General features: G+C 42.6%; 2 protein-coding genes across 7 annotated transcripts; both read right to left on the minus strand.

The window, feature by feature from the left end:
• Positions 1 to 1,730: 1,730 nt before the first annotated feature.
• Positions 1,731 to 6,144, minus strand: LOC105911878 (glycolipid transfer protein-like). Its single transcript, XM_012840735.3, has 5 exons — positions 5,912 to 6,144; positions 4,726 to 4,784; positions 4,478 to 4,611; positions 3,517 to 3,667; positions 1,731 to 3,034 (listed from the first exon to the last, which is right to left on the minus strand). The coding sequence occupies exons 1-5, from the start codon at positions 6,012 to 6,014 to the stop codon at positions 2,852 to 2,854; spliced, it is 630 nt and encodes a 209-aa protein (XP_012696189.1). The 5' UTR covers positions 6,015 to 6,144; the 3' UTR covers positions 1,731 to 2,851.
• Positions 6,145 to 6,455: 311 nt separating this feature from the next.
• git2b (G protein-coupled receptor kinase interacting ArfGAP 2b) lies at positions 6,456 to 22,102 on the minus strand. Of its 6 annotated transcripts, XM_031558418.2 has the most exons (21): positions 21,805 to 22,096; positions 20,683 to 20,816; positions 20,341 to 20,453; positions 19,966 to 20,071; positions 19,653 to 19,739; positions 18,852 to 18,982; positions 18,448 to 18,542; positions 18,220 to 18,265; positions 18,044 to 18,049; positions 17,878 to 17,929; positions 17,712 to 17,784; positions 17,285 to 17,382; positions 17,006 to 17,117; positions 16,575 to 16,708; positions 15,910 to 16,062; positions 13,112 to 13,324; positions 12,760 to 12,849; positions 11,877 to 11,962; positions 10,797 to 10,988; positions 8,711 to 8,774; positions 6,456 to 8,302 (listed from the first exon to the last, which is right to left on the minus strand). In XM_031558418.2, exons 1-21 carry the CDS (start codon positions 21,854 to 21,856, stop codon positions 8,096 to 8,098), a joined length of 2,244 nt encoding a protein of 747 aa, XP_031414278.1. In that variant the 5' UTR covers positions 21,857 to 22,096; the 3' UTR covers positions 6,456 to 8,095. The 6 variants fall into 6 exon arrangements, with proteins under 6 accessions (XP_031414278.1, XP_012696188.2, XP_031414279.1 ...); XM_012840734.3 differs by lacking the exon at positions 18,044 to 18,049 and having other exon boundaries at positions 21,805 to 22,095; XM_031558415.2 differs by lacking the exons at positions 6,456 to 8,302; positions 8,711 to 8,774 and adding an exon at positions 8,887 to 10,307 and having other exon boundaries at positions 21,805 to 22,102.
• Positions 22,103 to 22,497: the final 395 nt, after the last annotated feature.

Below are 22,497 nucleotides of genomic sequence, written 5' to 3' on the forward strand. Positions count from 1 at the left end.
GCCTGCTGAACCTGACTAAATCAAATAACATTGCCATTTCTGTATAAACCTTTGTTTTGATCATATCTAGCTAACATTGCACAAAGAAAATACAAACAAACATGCATCTCTTGTTAGTCAGGAAATCTCCCCTTGAAGTGTTGAGGGCTGTGTGTAGGCTATGCATTATACACACACACGCGCTGGGCGTCTTTGATTTTGTATTTTTTTTTTTTTCAAATCCTCTCTTGATGTCTTCCCCTTGATCAGGGTTGGAGATTGGAGGTAAAGGGAGACAGGAGGAGGCTGGTCTCGTCTGAGCGCTTGGGCATATCAGCTGTGCCTTTAATTATACAGCAGCCTCCGTCTGCTCCATCGGCCCTAATCAGCTCGCTGCTAATAACAGGGAGATGAGTGCATGTGGCTGAGAGGGCTAGCAGCGGCAGCTGACTGAATTTGAATCTGATGCCGCCCAGGCTGGGCTAGGGCGTGTTTGCGTGTCTTGCCTCTCCGGCGGCATCTGATTTATGTTGTTGGTTTAGCTCAACAAGAGCCCTTTTATGACGGCAAGGAGCGGCACAAGAAAGCCCCTTGTGGGGCCCCTGGTGAGGGGGTTTGTCTGAAGCGCCGTGCTAGAAGCCTTGGGACCTGAGGACGCTCCCCAGAAACTCTCAACCCTCCCCTCCCTCCTCCGCCTACACCACCCAACCCAATCCCTGCTGAGCAAGCTGCTCTCATGCCAGTTAAATGTCATCCTGAATATTCCTAAAGCGGTTCACAGTGGAGTGCAGTGATTGAGATCTATACTAGCCAATGCTAAACTAAATAAAACAGACACACAGCAGCAAGCACTACAGATGGGTTACAGAGAGACTGGAGACATGCTACTGACACACGGCTCTTCAAAGGGAGGCCGACAGAATGCGCTCCCTGTTGGCTGAGCCTCTGGACTGATTTGTGAACCTCCAGGAGAGGCAGCTGTGTAGATAAAGCGGCAGGATTAGCGGGGCCTGCTTGCGGCTCGCGGCCGAGGGGGGGGGGGGGTGGGGTTGAATGGTGTGGGGGGATATTGAGTCCACAGAATCCGCAAGGCCCATATATCCGCCCTCAGCGGCAAGGGACCAGAGAGAGAGAGAAAAACAACACACAGGTTGGTTTGCCAATAGAGAACAACTCCACACATGCTTCATTTCAGAGGACAGAGAACAGCCATATCCTGCAAATATCCTAACTCTATTCTGCAGGAGAGCTGTGGCACATATGTCTACTAAAAGAGTGCACACATGCAGGCCTACAGCACAACCAGAGAACAAACAAGGCTGCTCTGGCCAAACCACAACAGGAGAACTGTCACATATTTTATCTTCACAGACTGACATTACCCTTTGAAAGCATCTATAGCAAGGGGAAATAAAACATTACAAGCGAGGCCATCGTGCTCTAATAACCTACTGAAAATCACTACTCAACACGCAATAAGAAGAGCAAGAAACAGATTTTCTATTTCTCAGGTCATAGAAAATAAATGGACCGGTCTCCTATTAGTACACAAGGAGGGGAAACAGCCATATAAATGACAAAGGTGCATCAAATATCCCAAATACTTCCAACAACAATGCTATTTTGAAGGAACAGAAAAATTACATTCCCAGGTTGCTGCTGCCTAGGCTGCTCAGAAATATGGTAATATAGGTCTTTAAGTCATACCTTAGAATTACAATATGGATTACAGATTTAGAATTACAATTGTGGTCTAGAAGAGCTTTTAATTTGACAAGCACCTACATAGAGAAAAAAGACCTGAATTAATATACAACTGAATTAATAGACAATTGTATTTAACAACATAAAAAATAAATCAGTAACCACAAATAATTCGAGTCAGAGCAAGATTTTCCCATCCCTTTTGAGTTCTCATTGATAGCTAACCAGCTCCATCTACAGGTTGCAGAGTGAAAAGCACAAAGCCATGGAATAGTAATTAAATCACTTTGAATGCTCCCAAAAAGAGTAGTCACATACACAAAAGGATGTTGACAACACTGCATAGTTTAATAGCTGATGTACCTAATGTGTACCCAACTTTTTAGCAAAAAGAGGTCACTCTGTTTTCAGAGTAAAACAGTAAAGGTGTTTTATAGAACACGAATGACTGCACCCAAAGGCAACAGCAGGTAATAGGTAGAGATAAAAACCAGACTGGGTCTTTTGTAGCCATGCTGTAAAAACTGGCATGTTCAAAAGTTCCCAGCTTATTTCAGGTAACATGCTTGGGACTAATGCGATCACAAATACTACAGTTTAAGCAGTGATGTATCTGTCATTTTCTTCAACAGTGACATGAAAAAGGTAAAAAAAAAACATCAGTTTAAGTTTAATGATGTTTTTTTCTTTTCTTTAAGTAAAATACAGCATTAGGAAAACACATCACGGATGCCACATTTTCAAGAAGTAGCCATGCAAAACATTACTCAAAATAAAACATTCTTATCCCTCCATCGCCAATTTACTAATGTCCTGAATTTACAGATCTCCTGAGGATTTGAGGAAAGATTACTCGAGATTTACTCAAGTCATCATTTTCAAAAGATAAATCGCACACTGAAATTAAATGTGTATTAAAACACTGAGTAATAAGGACAGCCCAATCTAAGGATGTCGATTCCTGCAGTGTATTGCTGACCTCTTCAAAGGTCAAACAGTTTCTTATGCCTTCATAGAGTGGCACGGTCTCTCCTTTTAATTCCAAGGACTGTTCCCACCAATCCCATTTTAGGCATGGGCCTAATGGTCTGAATGGTCTAGTGAACAAAGATGGTTACACAGCATTCAAGAGGTTGTTTTGGAAGAAGAGGAAGGGTGAAGACGTTTCTCAAACCGAGTAGTCCAGCTCGGCGTTCAGAGCGATGAACATTTCAAAGATGGCGTCGATGGTGGCGGTGAAGTTGACTAAAAACTGGCGTACTTGCGCCAGGCAGTCCTCTTCTGTGACCTCCTCACCTTTGGACAGCGCCTTCAGGAAGTCGGATTTATAAGGTGCAGCGATCAGCGCAGCCTGCAGGACAAAAGTTACATTTACTACAACAACAACAACATTAGATTGAATGTTTCAACAATTCCGTGAGAAGCCTGAAGAAGTTTGATGACTAAAATGGCAACTTGTAAATGGATTTCTGGTTCAAATTTGGACTGTTTCAATACAGACACCAGGGGTCCTTCAGGCCGTAGAAGGCAATATTTACAGACAAAAACCACTACCACTAAAGAATTACATCAGAGGTCTCTAAATAGGTAACTGAAGAACTGTCCTATAAAAACAAAGCCAAGAACCCTTAAATGTATATTCAACTGAATAACAATACCATCATAAATTGCCCTCCCATTACTACCTAACTCTACCCAAGTGGTAACTAACATTTGCACGACAAATGTGCAAAAAAATGCAAAATACATTGCAAAGACAAAAACATATATTTAGAGAGGCAGCCATCTGGAGGCACCAGAATCCCTTGCATTGGAAAATAGACACAATCTCACCTTGAAGATCTTCTGAACCAGCCAGCCATGGTATCTCTTCAGCGCCTGCTCATAAGCCTTGGTGATGTTAAAGCGAATCAAGTTAGGGTTGTTCTCATCCTTCTCCCCGTCTGCAAGGCTCTGAAGCATAAGCTGTATGAAGCGCAAACCCCTATGGGATGGATGGATGGATAAATGGATGGATGGATGGAGAGAGAGAGAGAGAGAGAGAGAGAGAGAGAGAGAGAGAGAGAGAGAGAGAGAGAGAGAGAGAGAGAGAGAGAGAGAGAGAGAGGATGCATCATTCATTACTAGTTTATGACTTTAGTTTCCACAGATAAACAGTATGCTTGACTTTACCGTCCTTTCAAGAGAATGATTAAGCATTTTTGTCATTTACCACACACCGGTTTCCACAGACACAGGCCTGTGATTGATCTGACTGCATGACAATACATAGAGTCTTATTACATCTAGGCTAATAATGTTAAGTCAAAAAAATCCTGTGAGAGAATGATGGGCACCTATTTACTGTGAAGGTAACAACTTTTACATCATGGCTTAAAATTAGTTTTATCGAGAAAATACAACTGTATGAGTACAGCATGGTCTCTGCACAAATCTGACTGCAACAGTAACCTCAGATGGGCCGCTACCTGCTACTACAAAATGTGGAAAACTATTTTATTGATCTCCAGTATACAGCACAGAAAGATAGTTTCAAGTGACAAATTGCACAGTAAAGGCTGGTGTAGTAATGAGAAACTGTGTGCCCAAGACAATTGTTGCCTAACTTCCATGTAAAGTCATGTGGTAATTAAACCTTATCCTCTGTAGGTGGTAATGATTGTATCTAAAAAAAAAATCATAACAGACTGTCTATAAATGTAATCCAGTGACGTCCATTAACAGCTTTGCGGGACTCTTAGACTCTAATAGTGGTCTGATTCTGAAGAACGCTGCATGGCGGTGAATAGCTTACCTCTTGAGCCACATCAGGGCAAGTGTGGCCCCTGCTTTAGGCCATTCAGCACCATACTTGACCTTTTCAGTCATCAGTATGTCCTGCAGGGTCCCATACTTTTCAGGGTCCGAGTCATAAATCGCCTTGATTTTCTAAGGATTTTTCACACACATTACAATCAGCTAGGTCATATAGCAAGATTATTTAACGGTGTTTGTTTTCTCAGTTATGATGTCCATAAATGAATGATACTTAAGACTACTTACAGTTATGTTACCACTGATGTCCGATTTGACTGGGCCAAAAACTTTAGATCCAAGACAGTCTGAGAAGAGGTTAAAGTAGGATGACACACACACAGAGGGGGAGAGTGAGATAATCAGGACATTGATCAAACTCTTAGGTGAGCTCAAGTGCACAAACTTATCACATTGAGCTACAAGTAGGAGGTTTGTACAGTGTGACATGGAGAAATTGTAATGAGAGACAGCAAGCTAAATTCCCTCTGTAAATAATTCATTACCACTCTGCAGTTCTGCAATCATTGGGGTAAAATGAGATTCACTGCACAGAACAAGCCCAGTGAAACCTTTACAGCAAAAAAATTGCAGCTCTTTCTTACATTTGACTCCTTGACCTATTCACATTCACGCTACTGTGTGTGAGGAATATCAATCATTTGCCATCAACTTATTTCAGAATAGAGCACAGTAAGACATTTGTTCTGGCAAATGCATACGAATTCAGGGCAAAACATCTTAATATAACAAGCCTGAAGATGTGTTAGCAAATACTCGTTCTTTTTTTTTTATCCAAACCAGCTGTATTCATAGCGTACAGAATAGATAGTAGAGTTTAAGGTGGGTATATGACGGTATGTGAATGAATGGAGGGGGACAAAGGCCAGAAGAGTAGTTGGCAAGGCAAAGGACAAACAAACAAATGACATTTCTAACAAATGAATGACACGACTGTAGCTTTATGTTGACGCCCTGTTATAAGAAGCCAACCTAGAGATAATATGTCCACACCACTGAATATTTAACAACCCTACTCGTTGATTACGAAACGTTACACTGTACAAGTTTTACGTGATTATGTATCCCTGAAATGGTGACAAACGGTGAATGAATGAAAACCCATCACGTAATCTGGGCCAGAAATTGAAGCCTTAAGGGAAAAATTGAACTTAAAGGCACATGACATCCTACCGTCGGCCACTTGTAATTGAACGTATGAAATCGAAACGATCTGTCTCACTCTCGTTTATTCAAATAGACATGAAATGCACTCAAATGTATAACATAGGCTACAGCGATTGCAACATGTAAGTGGTTTCCATGTTATAACCTACATAAATTACCCAGAGTAAGCTATAACGCGCCAGCGAGTACGTGCGTCTCTACAATTTCTGAGGATTCACTGTATGCATGTATGACTGATAATACTTACCAAAGAAAGGCGGAATATAAGACACGGAATCCAAAAACGTCTTCGTGGCCACCTCTTTGCTCTCCGGCAAGGGAACGAACTGGTGATCCATTAACAGAGCCATTCTGTGTGCAAATATATGTAGTAGTCTACATAAGAAAGGATCAACCCGGAACTACCCCCCGCATCACAACTTCTAAACTTGAGACACTGCAGCCAAGAGACGACCGTGGAGTAAAGCAGAATATTCAACAGGTGGGGTAGTTGAGGGCCAATAGCAGCGCAGGTGCAATACCAGGCTGTCCTATAGGAGTAGTTTTTCCGCTTCTAGCCGAGACAGCATCATCAGGAAAGTGCCTACAGCACAGGTAAGTCTAATTTACCCCAGTCATACCTTAGCCTTGATTACTTAATAGGATACTTCTCCCAATGCTTAAATCGGATTATATGAAAAATTCGTTTAAAAAAGATTGCCCAACCCCCAACAACCATTCATCATTAAACGGTAACACTGAAACAAGTGTTCCCCACATTCTTCTTTATTACACACTTGATGTTGAGACTGTTTGTGAGGATTTATAAATTAAAGTTTATTGAAATAAATGGCTTATTAATGTTTTATTATTGTTCATCACCACAGCTGCATTGTCTGCATTTCTGATATCCCTGGATGGGGTCCTGTTCAGGCTCCTTAAAAGCTGCAACGTGAACACATCCCATACCGAGCTGCTATACATGTCCAGTCAACATAGAATATAATAGTGTAGAAATGAGGAAACCGAGGACTTGAGGAATAGAGACTTGAGTTCTGGCTCTAAAATGTCTTGATAACTTCACAGTTGCTAAAATGTTCTGCAAGCATTTGGCCAATAGGAGTCACGGGTGTTTTTGTCCTGTGGTGACATGTTTTACACCAACATGACCATACAACCTCTACTTGCTTTTGCATTTTGGCCTCAATGGACTGTCAATGGAGGGACATGTTGCATTAAGTACTGTATTATTTTTGTATTATTATCTGATATACATTAGTACAACAGTTTATAAATGTTTTAAACGTTTTTCACCTATACCCACTCTGTTCTGGCAAATCTACACCATTACGGCGGACATGTGGCGATCAGTAACACTCACTGTCTTTATGAAGCAGCTCTTAAGGCCTTTGCACCTTGGTTGAGTCTGATGTTATAATGTTTACCTTTACAACACCGGCCACCCCAGTGGTTGCATATGTAGTTCACTTCACACATTTTACATAATCTGCGGAACACAAAGCATTGACCGTTGTGGCACCACGCAGGGGAAAACAAAAACACAACACAGACCCGCATGCACTCATGCTGACGAAGGTCATGACAGAGATACACACAGCCACTGATCATACACTGGTTCAGTCTCTTCAACCCCTGACACACAGGGAATGACCCAATCTGACAGGACAGAGTACACAGAGGTCCACATTAAGAGTTTATCCAGAAACAGAGTATAGGATGATAATACAAATACTTAACCGTACAAGTCCTCACATTAGTTAGTCCAAACTCAAGTACATTTAAAATAAAACATTCAGATAAACTGGGTTATCAGGAGCACTTGGGGTTTCTCCAAAGGAAACAAGCTGAGGTTCAGACAGGGGAAACTGTTCACGGGCCAAATGAATGAGGTATAACAGGCGTAATACTGAAGAGAGTATGGTGTGGCAACCGTAAGGCCATTCACTGGAGGCTGAAAATCAAAGGGTCAGAGACGAGGCTAGTCCCGACCCAAGACCAAAAACCGATATGAGAAAGAGGATCAGGATTTGGGATCAAGGACCACAGTGCTCAGTGAGAGATGTGAGAGGCTTGCTTCACTCTGGGAGGTTTCACTTAGACTTGCAATATGCATGATGCTTTCGACTGCAAATAAATCTGAGGCATTACACACTCAGACCATCATTCACAGCTCCCCCCAACTCCCCCGCCCCCCCCACACACACATACACACAAACATTATTAGAAAGCATATATGGGCATCACGCCATTACAACTATATTAGAAATATATAATACGACTGGTTCCTTTAGAAAAAAATTATGGCATACAAGTGATAATACTGATATAATAAAAAAATAAAAACACAATTAGTGGCAAAAAAATCATGTTATCTCACAGACACAAATGTCAATTTCAGGTGGGTGGAGAGAGAGAGAGGGTGCCGAGTCAGTCAGTTGCTCTCTTTGGTTGTTATGGTGACGAGTTGCTTGGCAGCCTTGGCTATGTCATAGGCGCACTGGATGACCTGCTGGGTGAGCAGCTGGGAATCGCCAGTATGGGCGTTAGGGGGCGTCGCCCGGTGACACTCCCCCTGGAGACGGCTGGCGCTGGAGGTGAGCAGACGCAGGGAGCCATGTACAGTCTCTGAGCTGGGCCGCTACACACACACACACACACACACACACACACACACACACACACACACACACACACACACACGTTTATGCACAAACAAAGATATACAAATTCATAGTAAACATGACTAACATAAACCCGTTCGCTTCAACACACACCCATCTATGACCGATTGCTACATTGCGTCTCTTAGTGTATTTCAGTGTATACTCAAAGTATATCTGTATATTTAGTCCCAATGCTATAACTGTCAGTATGTATAATTGATAATACCATTACTGAATAGTACGCACAGTTCCCGTATATATCAATGCGGACGAAACAAAAATGCAAACAGGGTAATATTAACATGGAGAATACAATATGCATTTGTAGCAGTGATATTCAGTCTCACAATGTATTCCGTTTGGATGCAAAGACGTTATCTTACCTTAGGAAACAGAGCAGCCATCTCAGTTACAGCCACATGAATTCTTTCTGAGCAGGGTACAAAACTGTTGGGATAAGATCATACTCATCTTAACACCTTCATAAGAGTGGATAAACACACACACACACACACACACACACACACACACACACAACATGCTCAGAGAGCCACAGCATCTGTTAACCAACATTCACATTCCAGTTAGAATCCAGAGTGCTAAGGCAGGTACTTTGGTTAAATAAGGACACATACAACCATACAAACAACTTGAGTCTATTCAAAAACCAGGTTACTGATGGGAATGACTAGAGATGGAGGCTAATATACTAGTGGTACATTGCATAGGCCCGTAGGCAAGTTGATGAATCTTTCTACGTACTGTACCTATGTATAGAGCTGAAGTTATACATTGAAGTATGTGCATATGCCTTACAACAATGATGCAAGGCATGACAATGTCACTCAGAAGGGGATATTTATATCTGGTTGGACGTCCGATTCACTGAGCATGCCCAGACACCCTGCAACATGCTGACATTCAGTGCTCAAAGCGGATTTGGTCAAGACTTAAATATGCTTAGGTCATGCATGTTGCTCATTCAGCCACTACAGTGTCTTTAACCTGCAGCCGAGGGGTTAAACATTAAGGAGTTCTTTGTCGTTTCATGGGAAACATGAACTTTGGCACAGATAAGGCAAAGAACGCACACGGAATCAGTCGAGTTAGCAGGACACCCCACAGTGAGGCTTTGTGTCAAAAACAGTGACCGCTCTGACGACTGAACGTTCTCAAAAATAAAACGTTACACTTCCTTTTAGGAGAAAAGCAGAAGCCGAAGACTAATACAGACGCAATGTCAGACAATTTCCTGGTGTGGGTAGAGTTTTTAGAGAATACAGAATATTCCAGACATGATTGATTTAGGCATGATTAAATGTTAACATTTAGGAAAGTAACATCAACTGTCTCCGCTGCGCGTCAGGATCCTGTTCGTCCTGTCAGGATTTATTTCCCTATACTGACCGGCGGACTATACCCATCCTATACCTAGGTCTGAAATATTGTGCGTTTCTTCCAGCCACAGGTGAACTGGTCAAATAAATATTTGAAATATTATCTTTTAAAAATTATAATATAGTTTTTCCAACGGTCACGTTCACTAAACCTAAATCCAAAAGCAGTGTACGGTGGACGTGGCCGGCTGCGCACACACACACACACACACACACACACACACACACACACACACACACACACACACACACACACACACACACACACACACACACACACACACACACACACACACACACACCCCTGTGTGAGGCTCTGAGGGCTCTGAGCCTCAGTGCTCTCTCTGTGCGCGGTGTGAGGGGGACGGAACACGGCAGCAGCTGTGTTTGACTCAAGCCCACTGCCCGCCACGCGGACAAAGGAGCCACTGTGCCCGGGAGGCAGGAACAGAGACCCGTGTACCAGGAGGGTGTGTCGGCCTGCGAGAGGACGGACGAGCCCCTCTCCCTCCGCTCGCCCCCATCGGAGCAGGGCAGTAGGGCACCGAAGCAGCCCTGGCTGTCTCTGTCCCGGTGGCCAGGGCTGTCATGAGTGTGGAGGGGGTCGGGGTTGGGACGGGTCCACAGTGGGCAGACAAATGACGACGGAGGTATAAACCACAGGGATGGGGGATGACAGAAAACATTGACAGACACAAGAAACAACAACAACCAGAGAAGAAGGGAGCAAGGTGAAATCACAGGAAAACTGAAAGAGAAAACAGATACCGGAGAAGGTGCAGAAAAATACACAAATTACATCAATGATGCAAGAGATAAGGGAAAAGGTATGAGGACACAGATGATGAGGATTGAACAAAAAGTGTTTGCATGTAGGCAACTGTCCTGTGCTTGGAGCTTTTCTGGTTGTCTTCCCCTCACCCTTGTATTTGTCTATGTGGATGAGGGAAATCTATTTGTTTTCTGTGTCTTTATGAATCTATATATCTGGTTACACTGGTTTGTGCTCTTGTTCAAAATTTGTGATTCTATCAGTACGTGTGTGTGTGTGTGTGTGTGTGTGTGTCTTCACCTCTCATGCTTGTTCTCCTGGGCAGCTCGCAGCAGCTCCTGGATGTTCTTGGTGATCTGCTCCGTCTTGCTGATGACGTCCTCCGTGCAAGGCAAACTGGGATCGGGCTCGCCCTCCACCTCCTGAGGGTCCGACTCTGGGATGGCCCCCTCACTCATCCAGGCCACCCCGCACACACTCCCCTGCCGTGGGCTAGAGACAAAGCAGAGTGGCCTGTCATTGAGGATCCTCTAAGCTCATCCATACTGCAAAGCATATTTGTCTGAACCCTCTGGAAGCCAAATGAAGCTGTGCATTTAAAACAGTTGTTCTTATTGAACAAACTAATACATTTGTTATAAACTACTTCGGTTCCCTCAGCTTCTATTCCCTCCAGGACTTTTCCAAGGTATTTTCCAGGCTCCTTTTGTGATTTTCTGAACTAATCTTTTCATGGTTGGTTCTCTTGCTATATGGTCTTCTGAAAGCATTGACAGGTAGACAGTGCGTTAAAAGGTATTCAATACAATTGTGTTTTTTAGAAGTCCTGTTCTTAGTTTAACATTGTTGTTTATTTATTTTGTGGGATACAATGGCCTGAATGTCGTAAAGCTTCATGTATGAATAATTTCCTCCGATTCGAAATCACAAGGAATAACTAGTCATAACACATGGGTTTGTAATGTCTTACAGAAATCATGGAGCTTGTCTCGAATTCCTTTACATCTTGATAAGAACTCCTTTTCCACCTTCACTCCCTCTCTCTCAGTGAGCCACTAACCAGGCATTACTGAGAGGCACAGGAATCTTAAAGGGTGACCCACACTTTTAGAGACGACAAACTGAAGGTGGGCGTGGGAGGAGAGCCTTGTGGGCTGCAGAGCACATTCCCACACTTTGGAAGGAGGACTGGGGCTTAAATTACAGGTGTAAGTGTTTATTTGTGCTTACACTGCAGTCTTTTTGTATCCCCAAAACAAAGCAACAGGGTGAGTGCCGACACACACGCACACACACACCAAACATTCACACCAAACACACACAACAAACACACACACCAAACACTGAAATCTTTTAAAATCAGACAGATAAGATGAGTACCCGTATTCGTCTGGCTCCGAGTGATTGTGTGTGTTATCGTAGTCGCTATCCGGGACACCGCACTGGCCCTCCACACCACTGGAGCCCTGGAAACACCCCCACACAGAACCACAGTCAGAGACTTCGGTTTGCAGATGGGTTAGCTTTTAACACAAAGAAAAATGACAGCAGTGGTTTCGGAACAGATAACAGCCGTGTCGCATTGACCAGCCATTGTCAAAATATTAGATACAGCTAACAGGCCAGCCAGAGCCAAAAGGCCAGCCACACCTAACAGACTCCCCAGACCTGTGCATGACCTAACCTTGCTAATGTTAGCTGGCTAGCTAAAGCTAACAGGCTAACAAGTCTTGGGGAGCTAATGGGCTGGCCAGTGTTAGTGCGCTAGCCACGCTAAAAGGCTAGCCATGGCCAAAAGGCCATTTGCAGGTAATAGGGCAGCCAATATCAGCCATCTTGGTTGAGAAAAACAATGCAATTCATGCTTAAGATGTGGGGCAATCTGCCAAATCAAGGCAAGCAAGGAAATCTGGACTTTTTGGAGGGCTGAACATGTTTAGACAAACAGAGCCGTCACTGTGGTGAACATTAAGCAGTTGTGTTATTAGGGCACAATGCTTTCCACCACTCCAGGCTGAAGCTCATTTTCTGATAGATAAGCAAGTTAGTAGTGGAGAGAGAAGGGCAACATTTTGTTTCAGGAAAAAAAAACATGTGAATTAGCAAAATTGCTAAAATACTTGACTGACATCCAACATTTGATAGACATTCAAAGTGGCCCATGCAGACAATAGTGGATTGTAGGAGATAGTGGAGTAGGGACTGAAAGGATAGGCCAGGCAAAAAAGCGGCGCCCCCAAGCAGGACTGGGGCGGTACTTCACCCTGTGCACTCTCTCATCCCCAGGCCAGGACAAGGATGAGGGGAAGCTGGGAAGGGAGGAGGAGGCTGTCACGGAAGAACACTTCCCCATCTGGAAAGGGTTCAAACCAGGTTGTAAAAAAACGCTTTAGAAGGATGTTGGGCCATTTTCGCATATGAAAGGGAGAGAAACATAAACAAAGTAATCGGGATAGGAGCCAACAGTACCTCACCATCTCGAAGTAAAAGAACCTCTTTTTTTCCCAAAAGCAAAACACCTTATTTTTTTGTTCTGAAAGCAACATCGTCGTTAGCTTTTGGCGTCACAAAGCAGTGGTATCAACCTTTCGCTCCAATGGCAGCCTTGTACTCACGTCTGGGGGAAGGGGCTGCAGGGTAAGGGTGCTAGCGTTAGGACGAGGCGCCTCGCCGCGGGGGTGGTACTGCTTCAGGCCCGATCCGGTCTCGTACATGGACATGGCCCGGCCTCCGCGCACGGCCGGGCGGCGCACAGGATCCGGAGGCGCGACAGAGTTGGTAGGAGCCTGCCATCTCAGGCCAGAGTTCTCATCCTGCAGGTAGCTCAGCTGGGAGGGGGAGAGCGAAACACAGAGGTGTGAGTAGTGACTGCAGCTCCAAAGTTCAGACAGTAAACGTTCTTCCCAGGCAGGCAGGTCTGGTGTCCACATCTGAGCAGATTTTTACCCTAGAAACACTGCCTAGCCGAAAAAAAACTAGGAATGTATCGATACCAGTATTGGGCCGATACTGTGCTCATATACTTGGACTCTCCAATATTCTCCGATACCACGCATCGATACCACTTCATGGCAACATTAAGTTAAACTAAAGGCTGTGGTCAGGAAGGGTTTCATTTTGTACTGCCCTATCAGACTTGCCTACTGGAAACAGTTGGGTAGGAGAAATTGACAGAACACCGACATAAGCTAATTATTGAGCACTCATATCGGTACTCTGTATCGGCAAGTACACAAATGCAAGTACTCATACTCACACTCCTACTCTGTCTGGCATCTGTGCATCCCTAAAAAACACAATTTGATTTACACATTTCAGTACTGGTAGGTCATCCAAAATACCACAACTTGCAATCCTGCAGTGAAGACCACCATCTGGGTGAATTTTTTTTTATGGGAGCACTAGATCAGCACATACATTCACTTCCTTTGTAATTTAATAAGAGAGGACCCAGGGGAATGCGTAGAAATTAAGTAACAATTCAAGGAAGTACCTATTCAGTGACAAGGTTTATACGACAGTTGGACTGGTTTCTTCGGTTTGGCCTTAGAATCAACACCGAGACAAAAAAAACCACTTCCACATGAGATTGATGTTCGTCGACAATTCCCATGGCTTATTTGCAAAGAGGGGAGCAGAAAGTCTGGTTCTTCTTTGCTTACAGTGCAAACAGGATTGGGAGAAAACAAACAAAAGGGGGCAGGTGGCTTCAAAGTGCATGACCACTCCAGATGCTGGTGGGAATGTCTCAATTAGTTGGCCTTCATGACAGTTTAGTTCACAAAAACAGAACAATATGGGAAGTTGTTTTGGGTTTCATCAAGTCTACTATGTAGCTTTTCACAGTCTACCTATCAATGCTATACTGAATAATATAGCCTGATCTGACCTGACCTGACCTGAGAGATCTTGAATAAGTACTTAAAACTTCCCCCAGTAACACAGAGAACCATTTGCAGTGAAGACACTGACAGATCAGCCACAAACCACTTCCACAATCTAAATTTAGCAATGACTTCCATGCGGCCTTAGCAACATCATTCTCTAAAATAAGCATATTGTTCACTGCCACGCAAATGTAGACAACTATGTCATTGAAGTCAAAAACAATACCAGGAAGTCAAGAGGGCTGAAGTAGTTATCAGAGTTTTCACTGAGACTGACCGACACATATGAAGGGCTGCTCTAGATTCTTTTCGGGTCAAATGCACCCATAACTTCATCAAATCACTAAAGTGACTTTGCCTCCCCGAAGAAAGTCTCTCAAATAACTAAAGGCACTGTGCCTTTGAACATACACTTTACATTTCACTTTCACTCGTGTGAATTTCACTCAAATGTGAATCAAAGAGTTCAACAAGGTTTTAAACTCATGTTGCGGTGGAAGTCACGTGGCACCTTAAGCCCCACTGCGGTGTCATGAGTGACTGTGGGTTAACCTAAAATTCAGGTTTAGGTTGATTTCAGTTGCTGTGTCGTCACAAAATCTCACAACAGCCACAAGAGGTGGCTTTTTGAGCGTTTGAGTTTAACCCTGGTGGGATGATGGTTTAAGGAGAGATCAGAACAATTCTTCCTAGAATTAGACCAATATTAAATTAAGGACTACTTTGTGAACTAAATGCTAAACAGGCCTATTCTCTTCGCTTAATTAATATTGATTTTTTTGTTTTGTTTATGTGACATTCAAACACAAGCCACATTCTCTAATGGAACTGTACAAATCTGGAAATCGAATGGATCCAATGGAACAAGTTGCTGAAATGTTAAATGTTTCAACAGACATTCTGGCACTTGCTGCGGTGCGACTTATAGGAGCAGAAGAGCTCAGCTCTTTTTGGAACAAAGGTTTCTGGATGGAAACCCAGGTTTTCTTAGTAGGCTTGTCAAAGGGTATCTGTGTCGAGAGTCTTTTAGGGAAGGCACAAAAGGCAGCAGGGAGACAAAAGCTATGTGGTTGGAAATGTATTTGTTTTCCACCAGGCGGATAATCCAAGAATGTGAAAATATAAACATAAAGACTAATAATATAAATTGAAACAAAAGATATTTACAAACAGCTGTACATGTACAGCCAACAGCTTAACATTAAATTTGAGGACCCCGAAATGCCAGGCGGTTTAGCAGCATATCAGCTTAACCCAAGCTTTTTTTACACAGGAATCACGTTCAACTTGCCGCACAACTACGTGTTAAACCCCTCGAACTTCCGGTTTCAGCAGTACAGTTCTAATGCGCTGCTAAGTTAGCCAAATGCTAACAGACAGAGCAATTGCACCATAATGATTCATTGATTTGTTTATCTGTTCATCTTAATTTATCCATGTCTGTTCATCGTGCAAAATTGCCTCAAATGTGAGTGATAATCGCTCTGGTTTTATCTTGCGAGGGTGCACAGGTGGCTGGGCAGTACCTTGTTCTGCATACTCCTCAGCTCCTCGCTCAGGTGACAGTTGACCTTCAGCAGCTGCTGGATCTTGGCCTCTGAGGCGTTGAGAGCAGTCTTGACCTCCATGAACTCCTGGACCGTGATTGGGCCATCTGATAGGTCAGATGACTCAGAGCTCTGAAGGACAGCGGACAAACAGCGTTAAATAGAGTACTCACATTGTCACACCCCATGAAACTGCAGTTCATAAAAACGGATGGAGAGCAGTTTTGACAGATGCGCTAAATGGTGAAGGGTTTCCTCAAGTTGTTTGGAACTGAAATATGATGTGATATGATGTTGACAGCAGCCAATAAAGCCACGGTATTTATTATTTTTACCTCAGTGTTAGCAGTGGTTGAAACGTCATTTATCAAGGAAATTGTATTTAGTATTTTGATTTCAGTCTTGTTTAAATGATCACTACTGTAAATGAAGGCATCAAATGAACCATCCTAGCAAATACAACTATATATCTGTAGGGTCTTTGTCTTGTCCACCAAATTCATATCTATCTAGTTCAAATCATAGAAAATAAGGACTATTAACTAGGTAATCACTTATTTTTTGTGTCTGTTCACCAAAAGATAAGTAATGCAGTTACTAGAACCCCATTCCACGTTCTCAACTGACTCTGAACTTTTCCATACCTTGGTCCGGTCCTCTTTCCCAGAAGCCGGTTCCCTCTCCGTGTCCTCATCAGACGCCACGCTGTCGTAATCTGGCTGGTCCACGTCCTGACTCTCACGGTTGTCAATGCCCTTAAGGATTAGCTCCACATTTTCTGCGCAAAGTGAGACCAGGGTGAACCATGATACTCTTAAACAGCTTTCACCTGTCTGTTCATCTTTGATTTCCCAAACTAAGATCACTCTAGCTCAATGAAACATCAATCAGTCACTAATCAGAGAGAATATTTAAATGGACTTAGCACCAGTTAAAATATCCTGTCAGATCACTTCCATTTTATTTATCAGCAGTGTATAAGAAGGAAATGGCAGTTGAGTGAGTGTGAGTTAACAGAGTGGTGCACCAACGCTGCCCCAATTGATACTGAAAAAGAATCAATCAGACTGATTACCTTTGGCATTCTCACAAGAGTTCCCCTGCTGGCGACGTTTGGCATCAGTTAAAATATCGATGACCAGCGTGGCAAACTCATGAGCGTTGAACCGAGCCAGTTTCTGACGACCCTGAATGGTCAAAACGATTATCGAAATCAGAAATTAATTTGCCTTTTTTTTAACTGCTGAGCAAGAGGGACATACAACATAACTTTAATGGATAATTACATGAACTTCTTCGTCAAAGCACATTTAAAGTTACATTTAGCCGAGGATAGAGAGGGTTTTTCCCAGACCTGATTTCTGGTGGAGGAGTACTCAGGGTTGACTGGGAGGAAGGGCACCACTGTCGTCTCCGTCACCAGGGTGCTGTGATTCTGTGTGGCCAGCCATACTAGGGACATAACGGTGAAAAGTTTAAGGTGGTGAAATGATGTCCAACACGGTGCTAGTGCCCACTGACTATTTTCTTCAAATTAGCACACTGACACACACACACACACACACACACACACACACACACACGGCAGATATGGCAGTAGTAACTAAGAGAAACATGACCTAAAATGTCAGATCATACTGATCATTAGTTTAATATATAATAAAAAATTAAAAAACACACACAATCATTTATGGCCAGTCTGTTGGTTTTATCAACAGCATCAAAGAGAAGACACTGAGGATGAGAAGCCTTTGGGTTTAGACTAAACAGACTCCCTTTACCTGCATCAGTTTCTCTTCTGTCCACTTCATCATAGACATCCATGGCTAACTCCTCAAACTGGTGGTTGGTGAGCTGGAATTAAATAGAACACAACCGGTGCTATAGGCGTTACCAGGAGAGGAGCAGAACTAGCATACAGTGAATCACCAACACCATATCACTTACAGACTGTAACTTCTTCTTTGCCACTTTCGCCAATTCAGACAGATCCAGACCACTAGTCACACAAGGCAAAAAAGAAAGGCTTATGTTCAAAGACTCTTCAGGTTCAGGTCACTGAGTAAACAATTATTTATGAGTTAAGTTTTTTTGCACTTTTAAACATACTTACTCATTCCTTATCCATTCAATGCAAGCAAAAAACATTAAGTCTCAACAGGTTAGAGTTATTTCATTAATAGGATATTTGTTAGAAAACTATGAGAAGACTTTCACTATTGCAGTTTAAATAATCATTCATTTTATTATGTAATTTCTATATAAAAGCATTAATAATGATTTCCATACCTGTCAGCTATCTGGGGAATAATGAAATGTTGTCCATTTTTATGATCTAAAATACAAAACCCAGGAGTTATTTCTTCCAATGATAACATAGTCCCACAATTTAAAAATGATGACATACAACTCACAGTAAAAACAATCGATGACAGCTATAACCATCACAGCCATCGAAGTTTAAAAGCCATTTCTTTAGAAGTGATTATGGAGGTTCTGGTATATGAAAAGCCTTACCTGGTTTCCTTCCACATAGGTAGAATGCCAGCCTGTCTGTGAGCTCAAACTGGATCTCCACCAATCTATCAGCAAGCTCATGGTGACCTGCTTGCCTAGGGTGCACGAGGGAAGAACCATAGAAATCAGACTCAAACTATCAACACAGCAGTTTAGATGATTCAGCTAGTAAATTGTACTTAATTGAATACCAATACAATTTTACATTCATGTCTGCATTAAACTTGTGTATATGTGTAATTAAGTAAATGTATTTTTACAGCAACAGATGAGAAATGTACATTTTCGTATGTTAAAAAAAAAAGGATCATGAAAATGTGCCTGGTACAGCTCAACCGTAAAACACTTTGAGCTGACAAGAATTTTCAGAGATAAAAGTGTAACATGAGGCAAGCCGTGGTTACCTGGCGTAGTCGATGGGCGAGAGGCCGTTAGCGTCAGGAGCACCGGGGTCGGCTCCATATACAGCAAGGAGCTCGGCCTGAGAGAGCTGCCCTGCTTTGGCGGCCACATGCAGAGGCGTGTTCCCTTTCTCCTGCAGTGGGTGAGCAGCACAGGCACAAAAACATGACACAAGAACATGAATATGTGCACAGATACATACACATACCACATAAGGGGTGGAAATTGACCTCCCAATTCAATGTTACAACAATAATTCGCTGCCGATTCAATACATATTGTGATTTGGAAACTATTGTGATTCTGTAGATATTGCAATTCAACGTTTCAATATATATTTCACTTTTTACAACTGAATCTTGCTTGGAAATAGGGAAAATAGGGAAAAGTTGTGTCTACAAGCTACTGGTGTAAATAAATGTTTTCTACAATAGTAACATAGCACATAGCAATAGCACATAGTTAATTATAAATGTTTTGTTTTCAAGATAATAATAATAAAGAATCGATTTTTCATAACTGTGACGATTTAATAATTGTTTGTGTCAAGAATCACAATTTGTTACTGAATCAATTAATTCTTACACCTATACCACACAGAGGCTCTTCAATAATGATACAGGTTGTTCATGGATAAAACTGCCATAGAGTCCATACCAAAACAACTAGTGATCTAAGAGTTTTATATACCATTCAAAAGAGTCTATGGGGAAAACCATAAAGGTGCCTGGCGAAAAGGAAACCTTTTATAGCGCCGCTTTGCAGTTCGTTTCTTGAGAGTCAATAGAAAAGTTGGAACTTACAGGATGAAAGAAGTTGGCTTGAGCTCCCAAAGACAGCAGCCGCAGGCAGGTCTCCAGATTGCCTGTCCTCACACTGGAGTGAAGTTGCTGGACAATTTGAAGAGTGTTAAGAATTGGTTAGTGCTGTAACCAGGTAGGATTTGGAAATTAAAATAAAGGCAGGGTGTGCCATGCGAGTCATGTCATCTAGTAACACATAGATGTGCATCCACTCAACAATCTCTTCACAAGGTCATGAAGTTTCTAGTCTTCCGGCAACTGGAGGAATCCCCTGAACACCTTAAATGATTTATTTTATATGCTTCTCGCCAACCTTGCTCAGGTCCTTTGCTGTGACGCTGTCATCCTCACGACAGGGCATCCGATGAACATATGCCAGCATCTGATATTTTGCCTTGATAAAGTCTGTTTTGTTGGGGCTGTGGAAAGAAGAAATGCGAAGAATTTAGAAAGAATACGTTGCGGTAATGTGAAACTATCCTCTAGATGTCGGTTGAAGCTAAGAAAAAGAAAATAATTTGGCATTGTGACTGAATTGTTTGACATTCCTTCTCCTTAGGAATGCTGCGATCAGCAATTACTTTTGTTAACCTTAAACCATTCACAATACACAACAACTTCAGGGAATGCATAGATGGAGTTGGTTAGCAAGACTTCTCTTCTGGCTAGTGCTCAGCCGTGTACTCACTGTACTTTGTCTTGAGGATTGGCTTTGCGTTTCCCAGTCATTATAGAGGAGGGATCCAGAAGACTATGCTCCCAAATGGAGTTGGCTCCATTGTTGTATAACGTCTGCACCGTCTGAAAAAAATGCATTGTGCTGTATTATGGTGCAGTTAAGAGGGTGAAATTCCTGGTAAATGTGATGCATCTCCTAAAGGGCGGCATGTGGCAATGATAAAAGAACTAGGCCTTTTTTAACACAGAGCGCCAAATGATTCATTCTAATGTAACAGCAAAATTAGGAACAGCAGTCATGTGTTTTACTAGTTAGTCTTATGACAGATTGAGATGGATTGCACAGACTCACCTGCAGCTGGGACGGAGGCCATGATGTATGTGTGAGGTGTCGGACCTGAGAGCTGTGCCTGCCCAGGCCACGGTGGATACTGCAGCACTCATCACAGATCAGCACGCCACGGTTCACAGATGCCCATGTTGGCCCTGCATACCACACGTTCACATTAGCTTACAAACATGATATGAGATTGAACTCTTTAATGGTATAGCACATTTCTGAAGGGTAGTGCTAGATGTTATAAAATAAAATAAAACAGGACACAGCATTCAATAAGATTATGGCACTTCGGTATGGTAGCCTGGCACGACATAAAAAGTTCTACGACCATCCATTTGACTCCGCCGCGAATATGGAAATTGATGGCCAAACTAATGTTACAGTTGTACGTGGCCTGGAAGTCTCTGGCCTCGTCATTGTCTTACAAGATGGAAAGGCATTAAGTTACGTGAACTGGTTTACTGTGGGGATTTGACACTTCAATCGGACGGCTCACTTAACACCAGCAGCACAAAGTCAACCTAGTTTACACTACTGTTTGCTTACTTCGATATTCTGTCTCAGAATAGCCATCGCCATATAAACACATGTACATGTTTAAGTACATTATCTCAGCTCACTATGCTTATTACAACTGCAGTTCATGAATCATGATATGATGTTGCCTGTTAATAGATACCAAAAAAGCAAGTAAGCAAGCTAACTAGCTAGCCAATATAACGTAAACCCTTTTTCATACCACACGAAATGCTGAGATGTAGTCTATGAGCGCTACGAAAACAGGATATTCAAAATCCTGCTCCATTCATAACCGCGTCAAGTAACTGCACTATTAACCATTATGGCTGAACCATTAATTGCCCATAAGCTATCTAGAAAACACCCTCCTCCACTATTAGCATGCTATCACAGCTAGCTAGTCATATTAGCAGAGAAGTTGATTGCCCTAATACCTTAACGTGACGAAGAAGGGTTGTAAATAGATGCAACGCAAATACACGGTTTAAGACTGATACAGCTGATTTTCAACACATCGAGCTTAAACAGAGGAAACATTTGGTCTCATCTTTACATCTGGGTAGTTGTTAGCTGATGTGCATTATTAGCTCTCCTGTGTTATGAGGTTGTCCTTACCAGGAGCGCTGCAATCAGCGCAAACGTCTCTATTCCGAGGCCGCATTGACATCCTTTTCAATTGTATCCTTGATGAAGACCAGTTTTGATGCAATATTCATGAGATTCTACATGAGTATTACTAACCATTGAGAGGGATTTAGATTAAAAAAAAATTAAAAAGAAATCGCAATGCTCCCTGTACTGTGTGCTGCCCTTTTCTTCTCCACTTTTTTCAAGTCAACTTCCTCAACGGGAAGTGAACATCAGCTGGTGAATCATAGGCGCGCTGACAGAGACGGGTTGGGGTCGGTTACGCGCACCAAGACAGCGCCTGTTGTCGTCAGTAGCAGTGCATGTACGATATGCACTGGAAATTTGAGTCCTTGAATATATATATTTCATAACCTCTTTCACTCTGTGGTGGCATGCACATTCAGCTGAAGAGTGATTAATGAGCAAAGAAGCACGAACTGTCAAACCCAGCTATGTCAGCTATACAGAGCAGACGGCAGCATGCCAGGGAACTGTTGTATAGGCTGATGCTGATCTGGAATGTAGTAGGCCAACCAAACGTATTGTTTTGGCAAAACGGCATAATCACAAGCACACATGGGTCTATCATCAGATGTATCGTATGTTGCACTATAATGTGCGCATTGGAGAAAGGGGCACAGATGTTCATTTATGGAAGTTATATCTACATTTAAAAAA

Source organism: Clupea harengus, chromosome 21, assembly GCF_900700415.2.
Source record: "Clupea harengus chromosome 21, Ch_v2.0.2, whole genome shotgun sequence".
Classification (NCBI taxonomy): Eukaryota; Metazoa; Chordata; class Actinopteri; order Clupeiformes; family Clupeidae; genus Clupea; species Clupea harengus.